At 53.8% G+C, this 21374-nt stretch overlaps 6 protein-coding genes across 6 annotated transcripts; 3 read left to right on the top strand and 3 right to left on the bottom strand.

Annotated features, from left to right (window-relative positions):
* Positions 1–218: 218 nt before the first annotated feature.
* GUITHDRAFT_151697 (hypothetical protein) lies at positions 219–1208 on the top strand. The gene is made up of 6 exons (XM_005835740.1): positions 219–374; positions 430–497; positions 547–620; positions 771–841; positions 899–962; positions 1011–1208. Exons 1-6 carry the CDS (start codon positions 228–230, stop codon positions 1073–1075), a joined length of 489 nt encoding a protein of 162 aa, XP_005835797.1. The 5' UTR covers positions 219–227; the 3' UTR covers positions 1076–1208.
* An 18-nt stretch (positions 1209–1226) lies between these two features.
* Positions 1227–4046, bottom strand: GUITHDRAFT_105444 (hypothetical protein; the record flags this gene model as incomplete). The annotated part of the gene is made up of 20 exons (XM_005835741.1): positions 1227–1343; positions 1394–1453; positions 1531–1591; positions 1639–1702; positions 1787–1826; positions 1877–1942; positions 1989–2081; positions 2130–2218; positions 2263–2330; positions 2385–2475; positions 2520–2586; positions 2640–2744; positions 2791–2829; positions 2890–3000; positions 3047–3105; positions 3151–3306; positions 3361–3503; positions 3549–3780; positions 3826–3854; positions 3985–4046. 20 exons carry the CDS (start codon positions 4044–4046, stop codon positions 1227–1229), a joined length of 1752 nt encoding a protein of 583 aa, XP_005835798.1.
* Positions 4047–5115: 1069 nt separating this feature from the next.
* On the bottom strand, positions 5116–6035 carry GUITHDRAFT_105445 (hypothetical protein; the record flags this gene model as incomplete). Its single annotated transcript, XM_005835742.1, has 3 exons — positions 5116–5141; positions 5191–5852; positions 5926–6035. 3 exons carry the CDS (start codon positions 6033–6035, stop codon positions 5116–5118), a joined length of 798 nt encoding a protein of 265 aa, XP_005835799.1.
* A 635-nt stretch (positions 6036–6670) lies between these two features.
* On the top strand, positions 6671–10054 carry GUITHDRAFT_105446 (hypothetical protein; the record flags this gene model as incomplete). The annotated part of the gene is made up of 7 exons (XM_005835743.1): positions 6671–6897; positions 6980–7571; positions 7631–7702; positions 7763–7845; positions 8348–8470; positions 8522–8862; positions 9144–10054. The coding sequence occupies 7 exons, from the start codon at positions 6671–6673 to the stop codon at positions 10052–10054; spliced, it is 2349 nt and encodes a 782-aa protein (XP_005835800.1).
* Positions 10055–10172: 118 nt separating this feature from the next.
* GUITHDRAFT_151698 (hypothetical protein) lies at positions 10173–12297 on the bottom strand. The gene is made up of 9 exons (XM_005835744.1): positions 12240–12297; positions 12077–12190; positions 11960–12019; positions 11605–11661; positions 11412–11552; positions 11296–11359; positions 11170–11234; positions 10444–10938; positions 10173–10377 (listed from the first exon to the last, which is right to left on the bottom strand). Exons 1-9 carry the CDS (start codon positions 12243–12245, stop codon positions 10276–10278), a joined length of 1104 nt encoding a protein of 367 aa, XP_005835801.1. The 5' UTR covers positions 12246–12297; the 3' UTR covers positions 10173–10275.
* Positions 12298–14693: 2396 nt separating this feature from the next.
* On the top strand, positions 14694–15840 carry GUITHDRAFT_162323 (hypothetical protein; the record flags this gene model as incomplete). Its single annotated transcript, XM_005835745.1, has 1 exon — positions 14694–15840. Exon 1 carries the CDS (start codon positions 15070–15072, stop codon positions 15838–15840), a length of 771 nt encoding a protein of 256 aa, XP_005835802.1. The 5' UTR covers positions 14694–15069.
* Between the last annotated feature and the right edge of the window lie 5534 nt (positions 15841–21374).

The following is a 21374-nucleotide window of genomic DNA, read 5'->3' on the forward strand; positions in this document are numbered from 1 at the left end:
CCCCGAGGCAGGGACAGATACTATGAGAGGAAGAAGAGATGCTGGGTCACGGTCTGCAGTCAATGCGCGGGGGCGACTCTGATTGGACGCTGCGGCATTGAAGTAGAGTAGTGCTGTCGCTAGGGGAACCAGTTTGGGATAGGGGATGGGGTGTGGGAGTGAGACAAAAAGCAACACGGACAATGAGAACCTGTAGTGTGTAATGACCTCGTCCTCCCAGGTGAAGCATGCGCAAGGAGCTTCTGGTGTCGTTCTCCTTCGCCATTGCGCTTGTGCTGCTGCTGCTTTGGCAGACCCAGACTCCCCGCTCCTCGCTCTACTACAACGATCGGGGTCTGTCGTACAAGGAGAAGGAGGCGATCAGAAAGTCCAAGGTGCCGCTGCCCCTTGACGCCATGACGATGCATCTGTGTCCTCACCAGATCCCAGGAGCTTGCAAGAGCAGCGGCTGGCAAGACTGAGCCTTCGCTCGTGGACACGTTCATGAAGGCTTGGAGGTGCTGCAGCAGACGTTGGGACCGCGGGAAAGGCTGACGAGACGAGCAGGAGGGGGATGGTGGACATGCAGATGGTGTATGACTACAAGATCAGACCATGGGAAGCAGCCCATGGGTTGAAGGGTATCGCACCCCTCCCTCCTCCCTCCGTTCATCCTATCTTCTCTCACCCTCTCCTACTCTTTCCATCCTCCTCCCGCTCTCTCCCCAGGCCGTTACCTAGTCGACCGAACGCCCTCCTCTACCGGATTTGACATGGTCTCTGCTGCACAGACAAGCATGCCCAGCAGCTCAGGGTCGTCATGACTGAGTGCGTTGACTGCGTGTCTCGCTGCCCCGCCTACGTGAGCTTAGCTCTCTTGATTGTGGTGCGAGGGACTGACATGGGCACTGCACAACAGAAGCAACATCCTTTCAAGGCAGACAACTTCGAGCAGTTCCAGGAGAAGGCGATGAAAAGATGTGGTGAGTTTGCAGAGAGGAGTTGGTCTTGTGACACTGACCGGTGGGAAGGAAACTGCTTCGAGGGCGTGAAAGGCCCTTGCCCGGCCAACCGAGACAACCATGGCGTCTTGTGATGGGATAGGACCTGGCGAGCGGTCGAGCGCAGAGAAAGGAGAGGCAGGAGACCAAGGAATGAGGAGGAGAAAGCTTATTCATTTTCAATTTACAGCATGGAAGATCATGTACAACAGTAAAGATAGTAACCAACGTCTCAGTCTTGGTCCTCTACTCTTGCAGCTGCTCTTGCTTTGCGCGTCCCTGCCCCTTCTTCTCCGAGGGTTTCCGCATCCTGAGAACTTTGGTCTGCAGGAACTCCTCGAAGTCAAACTCCTCGGATGCCTCCTGACGTGTCACCATCAAACACCGTGGGGACGATCATAATCATGAGCTACCGAGTTGTTCAGCTCCGCCTGGATCCCGAAAAACTCCCTCGTCACGTTCTCAAACCTCTTCTGCCGTCCCCCAGGTCAGTCCTCCTCTCCTTCACCCCCTCTCGTCCTCCCCCTCTCGTCCTCCTCTGTTCTCAGACCTCCTCCCAGGACGACTTTAAGTCGGAAAGACCTTCCTCCGGGAGGACTTCAGATGGCCAACTGCCCTCCACGTCACGGTTCGTGTCGCTGTCGGAGAAGCAGGTCACCCGAACTCTCGGCATGGGCCGAACTTCTCGTAGTACATGAAAGACGTGTCCGATTGCGAGGTGTCTAGGAGGAACCAGGGTGAAGAGACGAGGAGCAGCAGCAGCAGGGCAGGGGGGAAGGGGCAGGATGGCGCAGGACGAGACTCACCGTAGTGATGCTTGTGATTGACATCCTTCTTCCTGATGATCTGTCATGTCGCGTCATGACCACCAGCCTTCGCATCCTCGCAGGGCAGACATAATTGAGATGATTGATCATCAGGTTGGTGCAGAAATGAGCGGCGAGTGGGTCGACGTGCCTCGCCTGGCAGCAACTTTCAGCTGAGCAATGCTGAGGGTCTCGGCGGCACCTGCTCGATGTAGGGGTATGCTGCTGAGGCGTTGGGGAAGAAAGTGAGAAGCGTGGCAAGGTTGCAGGTAGCAGGGAGGCTTGTCGGGTCGATCTGAGAGGAGCGTGAGGGAGAGGGAGTTCGGACTAGGAGGAGGAGCACTTTGTAGGCAGCCTCGTAGCTTTCACGCGCCCTCGTCAGGTTCTCTATCATCCGAGGGTCTGTGATCTCCCTCAGCTCCAGGCTCGGATCTGCGAGCGTATCAAACCCTCCCCCTCCTCCAGTCTCGAGACACAGTTCTCTCTCATGGTCTCCGACGACATGGGAGGGTCCCAGCTCGCAGACGAGGACAGGAGGTGCGAGCTGCAAGCAGCAGCGTCACCCCACCCGCGAACCTCAGCTCCCCGACACGCTCACGAGGTTGTAGCGGACTCGTTCGACGACGAGTCGTCGGAGGACTCAATCTCTTCCCTCAGTCTCCTCCCTCGCGCCCTCGTCAACTCCGACGCTGCGGGCCCGTCATCCCCTCCCGGTCGCACTTGTGATTCTCACAGTTGAAAGCTGCTGTCGTCATGGGGTCTCGGGTGAGGAAACTTTCCGAGGAGGCGTCAGGGTCGTTCTGCAGGTTCAGGTGAGGGAGAGGCGGAACGCGCTGGCGTTTGCATGACTCACGGCCCAGACCCCATGCTCCGAGAGCTCATCCTCCTCTATCTTCTTGTACTTGAGCGTGAGCCCTGCGATCAGGCTCCCGCGGATGATCAGGGCCGGCACACAATTCTTCGGTGACGTCAGCATGGTTCAACAGCAGAAGCTCGCATCCAACCGGCGCCCGACGCAGGACCTCGTTGAGGAGCGCCTCGACCTGCAAGGCATGTCGCGGTCAAGAGTCGGGCGATATCGTGGGTAAGGGCTCGCCCAGCACCTGTGCAAAGTCTTTCTTCTTGTACAATGCAAAAATCTGGTCCTTGAGACCCGAGATGTACTCCTCCTCCTCCTTCGAGGCGTCTGAAGGGACCCAGTTCTCCCAGAAAGCCTGGAACCTGCCGCTCAACCAACAGCAGGGCCTTAGGAGACGGGACCTCGATGAAGGAGAAGCAGTAGATCTTGTAAGGGATGTTCAGCTTCTCTATCCTTGGATCTGACAAGATGATGAGACGAGTACGAGCTCAAGTCAAAGGCATACCGACAACCCCCACCTTCTCCCTGTACATCTCTGCCCTCAGATTCCTCGTCTTCCACGCTTCCAGGTTTTCAGGGAGGAAGTTTGGAACCAGATCCTCGTCATCCTCCTCCTCCCTTCCTCTCCACCCTCCTTCCCTTTCGATCGAGCTCCTCCTGTCTGGCACGCGAAGGCTGCTCAGCAATGTTCAGGTACCAACGAGCTCGGCACGACCTCTCTCGTTCTCATCGAACAGGTCGAATGTCAAGTTCCTGACTTCCAGAAATTGCTCGTAGTGCCTGTCCATCTCCTCGGGGGGGCACTGCTCGTATTTGGCCGCAGCCTTCTTCATCGACGAGTGGGTCTCGTACCAGATCCTGCGCCCAAACTCTCAGCTCAACCAACTACCAGCTCCAGCTCACCGATCCATGATCTGCCGGCATTGCTGCGAGGGCAGGGCCGTCTTGAGTCGCTCTGCGGCATCGGCCTCAGTGGCATCCACCTCATGGCCCAGAGCCCTACTCGATCGCTCCAGCTCGAGTTTGGAGATGTTGTGTATGTAGTCGTCGATCAACCTCTTGATGTACCGCGCTGAATCCTTCTTGAAGAAGAGATCCTGCTTGATGAGATCCGTGTCGTACCTCTCTGCTAGGTCTGCAGGTGACCGTCAGACTGGCGCGAGCAGAAATAGGGATGGACCTGGTGGCAGCCTCTCAAAACCCTGCTCCCTGCGCATGCCACCCGTCAGCTCCAACACCATCTTCCTCCTCCTGGAGAGGCATATACCATCGTTCCAATATAGGATCTCTCCCCTTCCTTGGAAATCTGTCTGAGATTCGAAGCTCCCGGTTCGCAAACCTCTCCTCCCCCCAGCTCTCCCCCGGCTCTTCGTCATACTCTCGGCTGTCCCTGAGAGCCATGCTGGGGGGACCCCGCGACGAGCCCGTCGAGTCCCCGAAGCTGTTGGAGAGTGTTCGCACACACAAGGAGAGCAACAGGATAGAGGTACGGAGCGATGGAGGTGAGCGCCATGGGATATGCTTGTGGTCGACCATCGACCGTCGCCCTACCTCGTCCGACTTGCACTGGCCGTCCCTCGCCCCCTCTCTTCACCTCTCAACTGATCTTTCCCTGTCCTCACATCCTTCACTCACTCCCCTCTCCCTTCCTCTCTCCCCATCTCTCCTTCCATTGCGACTACTGACCAGCATTCTGTTGCTGAAGCCTAAAAGTTTGCCGCCCGGGGCCCGGGTCACGCGGCCGGAGTTGCCATGGCCCGGGCCGGCCGCCACTAGTAGCCTGAAGCCTGAGCCTCCGGCCGCCGTGTCAGTGATCGGCGCGGCGGCCCGGGGGGGGCCGGACACTGTGGCATCCGGTCACTGACGGCGCACCGTGTGCCGCGTTGAGGCGGCGGCCGCGCTGTCACGGCGCGGCACAAGGTTTGAGTACTAAGTGTCATTTTGGCAACAAGGTTTCAGTGTCGGAATGTTCACCAAAGATAATTGAAACTCTCAGGCCAGCCTGACTGATCACAACAGGGGTGACCGTGAATGATACAAGGATTTGTAAACAATAACATCTGCGGCTAAGCATTGCTATTTACTGCCAAGCAGATACTTTGAATCTCCAAGATCAGGGGTTCATGTAAAAGGGAAGGTAGTACATCTTGAAAGTCCGACAATGTTTTCATTAGAGGACATGTTAGCTCCATTTCTTCTGGTCTCGATACCTCTCAAAGCAGCTGATCGTTTGCGGCTTATGCGTCAACCCCAGCAAACTTGGTCCAGCCTCGGAATATGTTTCTTTGTTACAGTGTTGTCACAGAGTGCTGCTGTCCGGGGCCAGCCTCCGGCGGAATATGTTTGTTTTTGTTTGTCAGCCCACTTGATGGCATTGATGTGCTCAACGATGACACGTCCGCCAGCATACAATTCTTCACAATGCTGGCAAAAACTTTGTGAACTTGTTTGTTGTTTTCAATTGCCATCCTTAAGTGATGCTGTAGTCGTTCACCCCTGAAAAATCCTCGGCAGAAGGATTGAAAGTTGAAAATTCTGGGGGAACCTTTGGGCCGTGTATATGTCATGTATGCCAGTGCACAGAAAAACAATTCATCCCTTGTCTCCTCGCAACCTTCCTGAATATTCAAGATATCTTGTGCAGTCGTCTTGAACTGGTCAAAGTATGGTTTGATCTCCTCCACCAATTTGTTCAATTGCTCATTCGTGAGCGTAGCCGCACTGTCAAATTTAATCTCAGATTCTTTCGAGCCAGGTATCCGGGTAAACTTGGCCAGTGAGGTTTTGGATGTCAGTTTCTTGATTGCCGCGTTCAACTCCTTCACTTCTTTATCATGCTGTCTTTGTCTTTGCTTGAGCTGCATGCACTGTTCATTTAGAACTTTCAACTGTTCCTTCAGTTTTGCATGTTCTTCCATGCAGTGAGATGACAGTGTCAACGTTTTGCCTAGACTTGATCGACTCCAGAACTTATCTTTGTTTGTGCCCATTTCATGTAACAACCTTTTCACATCGGGACAGTTCTGCGATGTGTCGAAATAACCTTCGTATGCAGCCATGGTCTCGAGAGTTTGGTATGCTGGGCGGCTTACTCGCACGTCTACGTACTCCTCGATACCGGTTTGTAATATTGGTCGGGCACTTGCCAAAATCCTCACCCGGTCATGAATCTCGTACAAGTTACCGAAAGCTGCGAATCTTTCGAACCTGCATCAAGAACACGTCATTTGGATCTCTTCCCGTGATGATCCCGAAGAAAACAAAACAGATAAATGCTCACCATGACTTGTCTTGCTCTGTCAAACGCTGCACATCCTCATATCTGTACGGCTTCGCAGAGTTCACAGGGGTTAAAGTAATCTTTCTGCGAGGCTCTTCCATGATCGGCATCTTTACTTCCATGATCACTTTGTAGGGCGGCGCCGCCGACTCGAGCCTGCCAGTGACTGAGCGGGGCCCGGCCGGGCCTCTACCCGGCGGGCCCGTCAGGCTGATGGACCCCTACCCCCTCCCTCCACCGGCTGAAAAGTCCGACAGACAATAGGAGGGGTGACGGTACAGTTATTGCTCGCTCTAGGACTCGCCGGGACCCCACCCCCGGCGCCACATGAGTACCCCCGAACTTCCCACGGGTGCACCGTCGCCGAATCTTCGGGCATCACCCGCAACCTGTGGTACCCTGTACTTGTCCCAGAAAATCGACGGACACTACCCGGTCCTTGACTGACTACCCACCGGTGACGGCTGCTAGCAAGACCACCCCACCCCATCTGGGGAGTACTAGAGGTGCTGGAAGTTGACTGGGTGACTTGACTCCGTGGATTCCGAATGGCGAATGGAGGACTACCCCTACCCCCTCCTATAGTCCGGAAGGTGAGCCAAGTCTGCACCCCCACCCTCCCAGACATCAGGTAATGGACTTCTGGAAAGGGGTGGGGCGGTTGATGATCCGCATACTACCCCACCCCACCTCAAGTTGTGACTTTTTTTTTCCCGATTTTGCTCTCCCAAAACCCTGACCGACGATGGCGGAAGCGGTGGAGGTGCTGGCGAACCGCGCGAAGATGGTGCGGATAGGCCGGAAGGACGAGCATGGCGGGAACCATTATGCAGGTGGAAACAGCTTCAGCTCCTCCAAGGCTGGGAGTGCCTTCTCGAGGATCAGTAGCGGCCATGAGAGCACGACTATGATACCCGCAGCGGACGAGCACGGAGTGATCATCGAAGGGATCCTACAGAAGAAGATCATCAGGTGATGTGACGAGCACGCGTTGATGTATCCCTGCCCCTGCATGCTCCGCTTGCTCATCGCCCTTGACTCGGCTCTCTGCCAGATCCACCGTGTCTTGGCAGCCACAGAGAGTAAGGCTGTCGAGTACAGACATGGTGTTCTCAGACATCAAGACGGACGAGGTTCTGGACAGCATCTTCCTACACGAGATCGATCATGTCCTGAAAGCTGTAGACAGCGAGGAGGATCTCAAACCCAAGAACACCGGCAGCATGCTATTGATGGAGACGCGCGAGGATGAGATCATAGATAGTGACGACGACTCGAGGACCTTTGTCATCAAGACTTCAGCCGAGGGGCACAACCTGGGGAGAGTTTACTCGTACCGGACGTCTTCCGATCCAGAGTTCACCAACTGGTTGAAGTCGATCAAGAGTGCAGTCAAGCACGCGAAGCAGGAACATGAGAAGAAAGTTCTAATAGCGGAGATCGGAGACAGTAAGGTTGCACTGTTCCGCGCCCGGTTGAAGAGGCTCTACCAATCGAACCGCTATCAGTTGTGCCTTGCCATATGCATCTTGTTCTCCTACAGCATGGACGTCGTCGAAGCCGAGATCAACCCCGAGAGCGGCTCGTATATGGACAGAGCTCTCAGCCTTACTGACACAGTCACCTCAACCTTCTTCTGCTTCGAGGTCAGCCGACGGGAAGAGGTCGAGGGGCTTCTGACTCCCTTCACTTTACTCTCTGGCAGCTTGCCATCAACATGTTTGCCAAGAGCGCCAACAGATTCAAAGAGTTCTACTCCGATCCTTGGAACATTCTGGTACTGCCGGGGATGGTGTTGTTAACCTCCGCGCCGCCTGACCTCCTGCCCTCTTGCAAGGATTTCTTCGTTGTGACTACCTCCATGCTCACTGCCCTCATGCCGCTCGCCATGTCCTCGTTGCGAGTCCTGCGTCTCATAAGGTTGGTGGAAGACAAGGCAGGAGCCCCAATTCCTGTTCCTCTGCTCCTCCTCCTCCCCCTCCTCGCGCTCGTTCCATTCGTCCCCTTCGCTCTCTCTCCTTCTCTTGATTTCTGTCTGCTCACAGGATTTTCCGCGTCCTCAAGCTGGTGAGGAAGATGAAGTCTCTTCAGAGGATCATCGCTGCTCTTGTACCTACCTCATCTTGCTCTTCCACCCCCTCGCTCATCCTCCTGGACAGGGGTCGTCTGTCCTGCCTGTGGTCAACAGTTTCATCCTCCTCTTCCTTGTCACCTCCGTCTATGCGATGCTGGCGACTCATCTCTTCCGAGATCGTTCGGAGGAATTCTTTGGCAACTTCTCTGCTTCCCTCTTCACGTATTGTTGCACGAACATCTTACTCCTCCTCCTCCTCCTCCTACTACTACTACTACTACTACTACTACTACTCGTATTCCCCTTTCCTTCTAACTCCTCCTCCTCCTCGTCCTCACTGGCCTGCAGGATGTTCGAAGTTGTCACCACAGACGCCTGGGCCTCGATGATCACTCGCTCGCTCTTCGGCCCGCAGGGTCAGGTGGACAGGGCAGTTGCCTTCTTCTTCATCTCCTACGTCCTCCTTGCAGGGTGAGGGACCCTGAGAGAGGGTCGGGCAGACCTGACGAGCTTGCGCTGCAGTCTGGTGCTGACCAACATCGTGGTGGCCGTGCTGCTCGACGAGTTTATCGCATATGTCTCAAGGGAGAAGGAGCAGATTGAGAGCCAGAAGGAGCAGGAGAGGGAGGCGGAGTGGATGGAAAAGAAAGTGACGGGGGTCCTGGACCCGCTCACTCACTCGCTGGCGCATTTCAATGACAATGAAGACCTGACGACGAAGATCAGAACGACTTTCGACCGCCTCGACGTGGACAAGTCGGGGGGGCTTACGTTCGAGGAGTTCAAGACGAGGGTGAGAGAGCTGCCGACAGCTTCTCCTGTCCATCTCAACAAGGACGACTTCGACATCATCACTGAGCAGGGTGAGTTGACGGGGAATGGAATGAGATGAGATGAGATGAGATGGGATGAGATGAGATGGGATGAGATGAGATGGGATGAGATGGGATGAGATGGGATGAGATGGGAAGGGATGCGATGGGAAGGGAAGGGAAGGGAAGGGATGCGATGCGATGAGAAGGGAAGGGAAGGGATGGGATGGGATGAGGAGGTGGAAAGAGCACTGCGAGCACAGGCAAGCCTCAGATATCTGAGATGGGATGTTAGTTTCGATCTCTTGTCAGCCCTGACCACTTCCTGTCAGGGGCCCTATGCAACGAGGACGGAGAATTTAGTGCGCAGCAGTTCCAGCACATGATGAGGGGGGAGATGAAAAACTTTGCGCAGCGACAGATGGCGAGCTCGATGGAGTGGACGCAGAGCAGAGAGCTGAGGTCGATCATGCTCATGCTCAAGATCCTGGGGATCTCCATCGACACGATCGCCAAGCAGACACGAGATACGCACACGAAGCAGGACAACCACCAGCAGGACAGCCTCGCGCTTGTGCTGAAGAAACTTGAGGGGATAGAGAGGGCCCTGCAGGAGGAGCAGGAGAAGAGGAGGAGGGTCACTTCTGCTGTTAAGAGCATCCACACCGACATCAGGACCCTCTGCGCGCATTTCTCCCTCGACAACTCGAGGACGAGACCGCAGGAGCAGGAGGGGGAGATGAGGAACTCGGTCCCTCCCCAGGAGGCAGCAGAGAGCAGGAAGTCGCCGCTCGCGCAGGACGACGAGCTCCTGAAAAACTTCGGCCGTGTCTTCGAGCACTTCGAGGAGATGGAGGAGAACTTGGTGAGCATCTCGAACCGCGTCGACAGCTTCCGCATGCTGGAGCAGCGGCTCGCCCTCCTCGAGAAGTTCGCGGCTTCTTCCATCTCCTCCCCCAGCTCCCAGGTTCCTCCCCCAGATTGGGGTAGCCCTGCTCCTCGACCCTCGCCCCCTGCAAACGGCCCTGGTCGTGCAGGAGCGGGAGGGAGACAGCGATCGGTCTCCCTGCGCGCCTCCTCAACTGACAGGTCATACAGCTCGCTGCTCTCGTTGGGCGACAAGTCGGACACAGTCATGATCAAGCGCGAGTTCGTGTCACAGCATCTCGTGCCAGCCAGTCTGACGAAGAAGCAGCTGCAGGAGCTGCAAGTCTCGTTTGCTCCCTCCCGCAAGGTTCCCTGAGCCTGTAGACAGGGGGGAGGTTGGGGGGATGAAGCAGAGTATAGAGAGAAGGCGGAGGAAGGGGGAAGACAGGAAGGAGAAGAGAGAGGAGGTATGGGGAGGGAATGCGGAAGGGAGTAAGGATGAATTAGTTCATTAATAAATTGATACATCAATCATCAGCTCTCCAAATCTTATCTCACTGACGGGTAAATAACTTGTTTCTCCTCCTCCCTCCTCTCCTACTCCTGGAACTGCGCGGGAGGCCATCGGGCAAGCACCGACGGGCTCGCCCTCTTGACCTTGGGTACCCCTGGGAGCGGACCAGCCGCGATCGCGCGATGCTGTTGATGACGTCAGCACGAGGAGGAGGAGAAAGGAAGGCAACAAGAGGAGAACAGGACTCTGACCTCATGCTCTGGGCGCATCGGCGGCTTTGACATCCTGTTCAGCTCGTTGATGCGAGCGAACGCGTTGATCTGACCCGCCACTCCTCCCAAAGGCCCGTTGGCACTGTTGTGCAGCGACTCCGAGGAGATGGACTTGGTGTGCATGTCGTGCGACGGGGGTCGCGAGTTGAGGGGAGCGGTCATCGGGGAGGCAGGAGAGGAGGGGATCCCTCCGAGGATGCCAGGAGAGGGCTCTCGGCTCGACTGCAGCATGGGGGCAGGATAGTTCTCCTTCCCTTCCTCCGGGCAGTCGAACATCGGCTCGTCTCCTCCCTTCCCTGCTGGCAGCTGGTGGATAGGCTCTGCTGCCCCCCCGTCTGCAGGAGCAGGGCGCAGGCTGGCAGGCAGCAGGTCGTCGAAGTGCATGTTGAGCTTGCGGCGGCGGTCGATCTCGTTGTTACGGGTGATCATCTTGTTGAGGGCGAAGCTCTTGCGAGACTCCAGTCTCCAGTTGATCTGCAGACGCTGTCAGAGACGAGGGGGATCCGGCAGAGGAGGGGGCAGATCAAAACAGGAGAAATGAAGGATGATGGGAGGGAGGGGCTGGAGGAGGTGAAATTTTCTTGACGCGCGGGGAGAGAGACTGCGTGGAGGGACCCCGGGACCGCCCGCGGGGGAAGAGGACAAACATTTTTGGGGAGAGGGAAGAGCGGGAGGAAGGGGCTGGAGCAAGTTTATCGTCCTCACCTTGAGCAGCGTGATGTTGTGCTGAAACATCTCCAAGAAGTCATCGAGAGTCTTGTCGCCCCATCCTGACATCATCCTCAGTCCAACTTCTCCAACGTCAAGGGGGAGGTCAGCGCCATGACTCACTTGTCTTTCCTTGACTCATCAGATCGATGGATAACAGACTTCTGTTGCGACTGAGTCCTTTGGCCTTCACAGCAATCGTAAATACGGTTGAAAACCCCACCATCAAGCTTCCATACCAACGCAGAGCCTCCGTCATTGTTTATGTGGTTCTTCTGCAGATCGAGATGTTGTATACATGTGTTGCTCATTAGGCTCTCGGCAAGGATTTCTGCTTCTTTGTCTCCAATACTGCAATTCTCAAGCTTGAGCTCCTTGACCTGCCACAAACATAACCATCGCGATGAGTTCCAAGCGAAGAGATGTCGCTACATGCTTGTTGTTCTTCAAAGCAGAGGCAAGTTGATGGGCGTATTCCTCGGGCTTGCACTGGAGATCCAATTAATGCGGAAGAAAAATGACACAGGCTTCAATCTTAAGCCCTTAGTCTCTTAATCTCAACTAACAATTCAACTCGTGTCTCCACTCACATTCTCCCATTCCTCTCTTTCTTTCCCCTCGTCACTCTCATCTCCGTCCCTACCTCTTATCCCCTCTTCCTCTATCCACATTTCCACCACAAGTCCCTCCCCACCTTCAACCTCCCCCCCCCCTCTCTCTCTGTCTCTCTGCCCCAACTCTCCTCCCAGCTCATCCATTCCATTCCCCACATCCTCTCAGAAGCCACCTGGAAGGCTGCTGCATTGCTCAGGTCAACGTGGACGAGGCTGGGATCGTTAGCAGAGATCTGCCCAGAGCGTCAACGGGGCACGTCCAACAGGAGGAGGAGAAGAGCCGCATCAACCTGCTTGATCGTGTCCGCAACGGAGGGCCCCCGAGTGACCCCCCAGTTTCTTTTCACTCCTTGCGTCTTGATTGGCGTGCCAACACTCGCAGCCTGAGCTGCCTGTTCGAACAACTGCAGGCTCGAAGTCACATGGCAGCTGAGGTGCGAACATGCTCCCAACCTTCATTCGTTCTGCCAATGACATGTACTCGTGGTTTGCTTCAGCACGGTTTCGCTACCACCCCTGACCAACACCGGCCTCTGACACCTTAGGCAATCTTATTCTGCCGAGAAACAGAGTGAGACAAGCGAAAGAACGTGCAATGGCAACGAGCAGTCAATACGTGATCAACTTACATCTCCCCACAAAAAACATGCGTGTTGCCTTCGCCAGAGACCAAGGTGCCAGGTTCCTCCAACTGAAACATTCCACATCAATGTGTGTGAACATTCGACACCATCATGATAAATGTCTCTGCTTATTATGGTAAGTCTGATTTCTGCCTACAGAACTTCCTCCTTCGCTCGCTGAAGACATTAGATCACAATTAGAGCACACACGTGCTCACTTCCGAACTGAGCAAGTGTCCTGGTTTCTTTTCACCTTCCATCTCTCGATCTTTGGTTGAATCTGCTTCTCTTATTCTATTGTGGGTTTAATAATTGCCATAAATTTCCTCCCTCTCTCATCCTTCTGCATAACTCCTTCAAGTGCTGCTCCTACCTCTCCATTGCAAGGAACACACATCTCGTGTACATGAACCCCCGCATTTCTCTGGTAAATCTCTGCATAACAAGCAGCATTCGCCCTCGATTCACCCACGTAAATGTTTCGTAAAATACGATGTCTACTCCACAGCGACTTTCTATTTTGCTTTTGAAAAGCAAGGACCGCGTCGCATCAACGAGTACGAAGGTTGTTTTCATCTCCCCATTTCTCGAGCTCTCATGTGCATTCCTAAGTTTTTCAGTCTCAAACCTTCAGCACACCGAGAGATAGTCTTTCCATTTCTCTCTTCATACTATCTATCGCACTCCCTACTCCTTCCCGACGCTCTTCACCATTTCCGAACGCTCGCTCCCGTTTCCCCATGTTCAATCGCCGGTCTCCACAACTGCAACCCTACCCCCCTACCCCCTACCCTCTCCTGGTAACTCCCCGCCCCTCCTTTTCCGAATGTACCCCTACATGAACTAACCATCACCCCCAAGATGATAAGGATCTACCCACCCATAATGGTATCTCACTGGTTCACCACCCCCCTGTTTTCCATGTAAACACCCACCAGTACTCTCCACCCTACCACCAAATGAGCCGTTTCTTGGAACCCCCACCATCCAATTGCCCATAGACTACCCCCTTAAATCTCCATTCAGATACAGAGGTCCTCCGTGCACCCAGTGAATCGTCACCACCCCCTCGCTGGAGTTGTTATCGGTGTCCTTTTACCACCCTACCCCACCATTTGCAGCAAGGACCCTCAATCGACCTTTTGTACCCCTCTCAATTTCTCTGTGAACTGCTGGAGTCCTACCCACCCCTTCTCCTAAGGACCCCTACCCATAGGATTCTCCAAAAAGCACCCACCGGATATGAACTGAACTGGACCACCCTACCCCGCCATCTCATCCACCCCTGTCTCCCTCCTCAGGGTGAATGGCCAAAGTTGAGGACCAATTCATTTTATTACACGGGGGTCCAATTTCAAGGGAAAACAACCGCAATCAAGGGTGGGGTACTGAAATCTTGGACCCCTCTTCGCCACTACCAACAAGTGTTTCGCTACAAGTAGCGGGTAGGGTGGTGGCATATCCTGTTGTTCAGGGGGTACAAAATATGGGATTTTCCATGGTAGTGGTCGATTCCGCTGAGGTGTGCAAGGTAGGGTACTCAAAAGGAGGGGGTCCACATGGAATTAAGATTTTGACCAGGGGGTAGGGGTGTTCCCTCACTGGATCTCCATTTTCGGCATTTTGATTGAAAAAGATCCACAGAAGATGGTGGACCAGAGCATCCCAAAATGGTGAAACTGCGCTGTAGTAAAAAGAGACAACAGTAACGGACTTTGTAACGTTCAAAGCGGCGTCCCTTGCGACCGGAATGTCATGTTTGTGGGACCCTTCCCATCCCCACGAAAAAGGGGGGTGCTGATGGTAGCAATCCAGATGCGAAAAAAAATGGTTTCACATAAGATCTGTAAAACAAATTTGTAGAATGCAAGTTTTTTAGGTGAAAACTAGTCTTTTGCGAATATGGCTTACGACCCTGTGGGACCTAAAAATTGGCGTGATTTACACGAACAACAAATGTGATTTGTTGGCCAACTTTGCATGGAATAGCCAAAGGCCTCCTTTCCATGGCCTGTCGAAGAGCCAAAGATTTCGGAGAGGTGGGGTTCGAAAACCACCGGGTGGAGGTCCAACAATGATCCATCAAGGACGGGTGGTTACATGAAGAGTTTGAGAAAATGGGGGTCTAATAATGGCAAACGTACCGGTGTGTAAAAAGGTCACATCAGGAGAGAGTGGTAGGGGTGCAAATCGATAAGGAAAGGGTGGGGTAAATTGATATCTCTGGATGGGTGGGGCAGGGTCGTGGGGTACTAAATACGAACTAATAATTCACGACGGGCCCAGTAGTGTATGCTGAAAGCAGAGTTTGGGGGGGAGTGAGGCCTGAGAAGGCGAAGAAGAGAGTAGGCTACGACTCAGAAACAATCAGCCAGAGCAGGAGCTCGAGGAGTGAACAAGAAAAGTTGCACATAACAAACTTTGGGAAAGGTGAACATTCTGTGCTGGGTAAGCAAGCGATCCACCGCTCAATTCTTAGGAAACGGTTTTTAGCAGTGGTAAGGCAGAAAAAGTTACCACTTGTGCTGGTTACCAATCAGAATAGCCAAAATATTGCAACACACGACTTTGAAATATTTCTTGGCTTATTCTCAGGGAGGATTGGGTTCCAGAAATTACGTAACAACTGGTAGCCTTCGAGCAACATACGTTCCAAGATCATGAAGGATACAGCGATGAACAACAAGGTCTTGAAGTCTCTCATCCGATCAAGATCTGCTGAGAATCTTATCGGAAATCTGCGCCTTGAACCCGTTCAAGAATGCAAGGAGGAGTACGAAGAGCTTGCAGAGAGTGGCATTTTGTCTCTGACCCATTCTTGTCAAGAAGACGAGTGCGCTTCAGGACCTCGTTCAGCGCTATCAGATACAAGCAACTGCTCGCATGCAGAGTTGTCAACAAGCCCCTTTCTTCTTCCCATTGAGGGTATGGAATCTTCTCACTCCGGGATGAGGAGAAGCAGCTCAGAGAACAACATCTGCTACAAAGGGAGCCTGATGAACAAGACATCCAGACCGTCTCAGCCCAGTCCGGCGTTCCAGGACTTCTTGTTGAAGATGCAAGCAGCAGAAGTTTGCAAAAAGTCGAATCAACTCAAATTGCTTCACAAGATAAGTCGATCGCGGGGGAAGCAATACAGCGCCAAGATTTTTCGTGGCGATTCGTTTGGCGATCAACTGCGTAGCCGCTACCTAGAGCGCCTCGGCATTACAAGACGGCGTGAAATGCAGGAGATTGTTCGAGTTGAAGAGAAGAAGCCCTCGGGAAACATGTCGAGCCGTACAGAGAAAGATACGTCGCATCGTCGCATCGAGAAGCCGAAACAGCCTCAGAAAAAGCAAACGTGCAGTCAAGCTGCGTGCGCGAATAGGAGGAATACCAGTGTGCAGCCACAGCAAGAGATGAACTACCTTGGCGGGTGGATCTTCTAACCCGTGAAGTGCTTCTTAATCGTCCAAAACAGTTTTTCTTCGTTTTACAAGCCCTTGTTACATTACTTAACGTTGAAACTGAATCGTCCTGAAAACAATTCCAAGTTCAGCATCGGACTGAACTTGATTGCACTTGTTTTCCTTTGTAAAGCACAATGATTATAGCCATTTCCAATCCAATAAACTAAAGACTAATACATTCGATGTCTATTTCTTTGCCGCCTCTCAGTACTTGATACGACTGAGCTGAGGAAACCGTGTGTCAGACACTGCTACTCAAAGCCGTTGAAGCCTGTTAAAAATCAGAACGAGGACAATCAAAATCAGGAGGCTGAGTAGAGGAGGCTTGACCCGGATCGGACACTCAGTGACTGTCGCCGCGGCGCACGACAAAGAACTCTAACTTTAGTAAATCACTGCCGCCGCAGGAGAGGCTTCCGAAGTTCCGGGATTCGTGGGACTCGGGCCGGGAGCCGCTGAGGCATTCCATGGCTTGACCCTGAGTAAAGATGACCCTGATAGGATCGGATCGGAAACCGTGAGCTCGCGGCTTTTCGCCGGAGTGCCGCAGGACTCCGACTGAGTAAAAGCCGCAGTGTGACAGTGCCGCTCCCCGCGGCCGCGGCGGCGTCCCGTCACCCGCCGGCAGCGTCACGGTACTGAGTCGGATACCGTACCGGCGCTCGGATGCCGGCCCGGAGGCCGGGCCGGGCAACCGTTGTGGAGATACCGTACCGTGATACCGCGTGCTCAGTGATAGCCCGGCAGTGCCGGGTCCGACACCGGGGCCCGCAAGCATGACAATGGAGGCTGATGCTGACATGTTAAACAGCAACGTTTCACTGGACGTATCCTTCAACGTGACCACAGCCAGTAAGCATCTGACATGGGTCACGCGGCCTGATATTTACCACACACGCCCTTCCGCCTATTTAAACAAACTCCCCCCGCACTTCAGGCTGTCACGTCAAACACAACCCACACCTCCTCCGCCCCCTTCTCCGCCCATCGTCTCCATGGTCCAGATCGACTTGTCCTGCATCGCTCCTTCCTCCTCCTCTCCTGCTCCTGACTCCCCCAAGTCTCCCTCTCCTCGCCCCCTCTCTCCGGATACCAACGACCAAGCCTGCCGTCACGCCAAGTACGGATGCCCCAGCCGTCGCAAGCAGCTCGAGTGTCTCGCGGCGGCGTCGCGGCTGATCCAGCGTCATGCGCAGATCTCAGGCGTGAGCGGGAGGGTCCTGCAGCTGTAAACGAGGGGAGGGCGACACAGAGGCGGGGGAGGAAGTAGCCTGTAATCTAATCACCTGTAGACTAATACGAAGAGGACACGAGCTGTGTTCGTGTATGAATAAAGCGATGTACAGTAGAGCAGACTGGGCGAGCTTTTTGCATGCTGAGATCAAGGCGGACACGTAGAGGCCTTGCACAGCAGACATCCCCCCACACTTGTCTAGCCTAATGTACACACCCAGACGAACGGGCACATTGCACGCAATAATGCAAGCTAAGCCCTGCTGCTAGACCCTTCACCTTCCTAGCATCATCTTTTGTCACTGGCTGGGTCCTTTCAATAATGCTGGCCTGGCTGTCTCGCACGGTGCCTCAAGTACTGGTGCCTGACTAGAATCACCCTGCCGACAAATCATAATGTTGGCTCTGATCAAACAGTTTTCTGCAGGCGGAAATCCTCCCTCCTCGGACATGTCGATTTGTTTCGATCAATACATCTCAAGGATTGAAACTGACCCATTTGCTAACAGATGTTGTACATACACAAGCCTCGGGAACGAGAGAGATCACCAGAGCAATCACTACTACGTTTACTAGAAACACAACGAGCACCGGCGAAGAGCTACTGCTGTCGGGTAGGACCAAAAACCTATTCCCCTACAAGTGCAGAGTATGTATGAGGTATGAGGCTTTGGTCCGGTCTACCGCAAAGCTACACTACTGCTGGAACTCTGATTAGTCCCATCAAGAACTCTGATTAATCCCATCAAGAACATGAACCGATTGACACTGAATAGACACAAACTTGCGAGTTGTGTTGGAAACATGCGAGCGAGTGGAAAACGCCGACTGCGTATGATACTCACCAGGTACCACCACACTTGATCAGAGTACCGAAAGACGCATTCTGAGAAGCCCCAACTGGCTGATAGCTAATAATCCTGAAGTATAGAAACGCACCTCCTGGATCAACTATCCCTCCAGACTAGTCAGTAAAGGTCCCGTCGTCGGCGAGAGTTCCCGATTGATCTGAAAAGAACTTGATGACATAAAAGGAGATTAAAAAGCTGACCAGCTGACATCTCCCTGTGAGCGTGTGACATGGGTCACGCGGCCTGATATTTACCACACACGCCCTTCCGCCTATTTAAACAAACTCCCCCCGCACTTCAGGCTGTCACGTCAAACACAACCCACACCTCCTCCGCCCCCTTCTCCGCCCATCGTCTCCATGGTCCAGATCGACTTGTCCTGCATCGCTCCTTCCTCCTCCTCTCCTGCTCCTGACTCCCCCAAGTCTCCCTCTCCTCGCCCCCTCTCTCCGGATACCAACGACCAAGCCTGCCGTCACGCCAAGTACGGATGCCCCAGCCGTCGCAAGCAGCTCGAGTGTCTCGCGGCGGCGTCGCGGCTGATCCAGCGTCATGCGCAGATCTCGGGCGTGAGCGGGAGGGTCCTGCAGCTGTAAACGAGGGGAGGGCGACACAGAGGCGGGGGAGGAAGTAGCCTGTAATCTAATCACCTGTAGACTAATACGAAGAGGACACGAGCTGTGTTCGTGTATGAATAAAGCGATGTACAGTAGAGCAGACTGGGCGAGCTTTTTGCATGCTGAGATCAAGGCGGACACGTAGAGGCCTTGCACAGCAGACATCCCCCCACACTTGTCTAGCCTAATGTACACACCCAGACGAACGGGCACATTGCACGCAATAATGCAAGCTAAGCCCTGCTGCTAGACCCTTCACCTTCCTAGCATCATCTTTTGTCACTGGCTGGGTCCTTTCAATAATGCTGGCCTGGCTGTCTCGCACGGTGCCTCAAGTACTGGTGCCTGACTAGAATCACCCTGCCGACAAATCATAATGTTGGCTCTGATCAAACAGTTTTCTGCAGGCGGAAATCCTCCCTCCTCGGACATGTCGATTTGTTTCGATCAATACATCTCAAGGATTGAAACTGACCCATTTGCTAACAGATGTTGTACATACACAAGCCTCGGGAACGAGAGAGATCACCAGAGCAATCACTACTACGTTTACTAGAAACACAACGAGCACCGGCGAAGAGCTACTGCTGTCGGGTAGGACCAAAAACCTATTCCCCTACAAGTGCAGAGTATGTATGAGGTATGAGGCTTTGGTCCGGTCTACCGCAAAGCTACACTACTGCTGGAACTCTGATTAGTCCCATCAAGAACTCTGATTAATCCCATCAAGAACATGAACCGATTGACACTGAATAGACACAAACTTGCGAGTTGTGTTGGAAACATGCGAGCGAGTGGAAAACGCCGACTGCGTATGATACTCACCAGATACCACCACACTTGATCAGAGTACCGAAAGACGCATTCTGAGAAGCCCCAACTGGCTGATAGCTAATAATCCTGAAGTATAGAAACGCACCTCCTGGATCAACTATCCCTCCAGACTAGTCAGTAAAGGTCCCGTCGTCAGCGAGAGTTCCCGATTGATCTGAAAAGAACTTGATGACATAAAAGGAGATTAAAAAGCTGACCAGCTGACATCTCCCTGTAAGCGTGTGACATGGGTCACGCGGCCTGATATTTACCACACACGCCCTTCCGCCTATTTAAACAAACTCCCCCCGCACTTCAGGCTGTCACGTCAAACACAACCCACACCTCCTCCGCCCCCTTCTCCGCCCATCGTCTCCATGGTCCAGATCGACTTGTCCTGCATCGCTCCTTCCTCCTCCTCTCCTGCTCCTGACTCCCCCAAGTCTCCCTCTCCTCGCCCCCTCTCTCCGGATACCAACGACCAAGCCTGCCGTCACGCCAAGTACGGATGCCCCAGCCGTCGCAAGCAGCTCGAGTGTCTCGCGGCGGCGTCGCGGCTGATCCAGCGTCATGCGCAGATCTCAGGCGTGAGCGGGAGGGTCCTGCAGCTGTAAACGAGGGGAGGGCGACACAGAGGCGGGGGAGGAAGTAGCCTGTAATCTAATCACGTGTAGACTAATACGAAGAGGACACGAGCTGTGTTCGTGTATGAATAAAGCGATGTACAGTAGAGCAGACTGGGCGAGCTTTTTGCATGCTGAGATCAAGGCGGACACGTAGAGGCCTTGCACAGCAGACATCCCCCCACACTTGTCTAGCCTAATGTACACACCCAGACGAACGGGCACATTGCACGCAATAATGCAAGCTAAGCCCTGCTGCTAGACCCTTCACCTTCCTAGCATCATCTTTTGTCACTGGCTGGGTCCTTTCAATAATGCTGGCCTGGCTGTCTCGCACGGTGCCTCAAGTACTGGTGCCTGACTAGAATCACCCTGCCGACAAATCATAATGTTGGCTCTGATCAAACAGTTTTCTGCAGGCGGAAATCCTCCCTCCTCGGACATGTCGATTTGTTTCGATCAATACATCTCAAGGATTGAAACTGACCCATTTGCTAACAGATGTTGTACATACACAAGCCTCGGGAACGAGAGAGATCACCAGAGCAATCACTACTACGTTTACTAGAAACACAACGAGCACCGGCGAAGAGCTACTGCTGTCGGGTAGGACCAAAAACCTATTCCCCTACAAGTGCAGAGTATGTATGAGGTATGAGGCTTTGGTCCGGTCTACCGCAAAGCTACACTACTGCTGGAACTCTGATTAATCCCATCAAGAACATGAACCGATTGACACTGAATAGACACAAACTTGCGAGTTGTGTTGGAAACATGCGAGCGAGTGGAAAACGCCGACTGCGTATGATACTCACCAGGTACCACCACACTTGATCAGAGTACCGAAAGACGCATTCTGAGAAGCCCCAACTCCTGCTCCTGACTCCCCCAAGTCTCCCTCTCCTCGCCCCCTCTATCCGGATACCAACGACCAAGCCTGCCGTCACGCCAAGTACGGATGCCCCAGCCGTCGCAAGCAGCTCGAGTGTCTCGCGGCGGCGTCGCGGCTGATCCAGCGTCATGCGCAGATCTCGGGCGTGAGCGGGAGGGTCCTGCAGCTGTAAACGAGGGGAGGGCGACACAGAGGCGGGGCAAGGAAGTAGCCTGTAATCTAAGCACGTGTAGACTAATACGAAGAGGACACGAGCTGTGTTCGTGTATGAATAAAGCGATGTACAGTAGAGCAGACTGGGCGAGCTTTTTGCATGCTGAGATCAAGGCGGACACGTAGAGGCCTTGCACAGCAGACATCCCCCCACACTTGCTTCGGTCCATCTGCCATCAGACCGTAGGGTAAGGCAACTAAGCTGATACTCCGAGTCCAGCATTGCATGAAAACACGACATTAGAATGCCACGCTTGAGAGGCTAGACGTC

Source organism: Guillardia theta, assembly GCF_000315625.1.
Source record: "Guillardia theta CCMP2712 unplaced genomic scaffold GUITHscaffold_20, whole genome shotgun sequence".
NCBI classification, from domain to species: domain Eukaryota; class Cryptophyceae; order Pyrenomonadales; family Geminigeraceae; genus Guillardia; species Guillardia theta.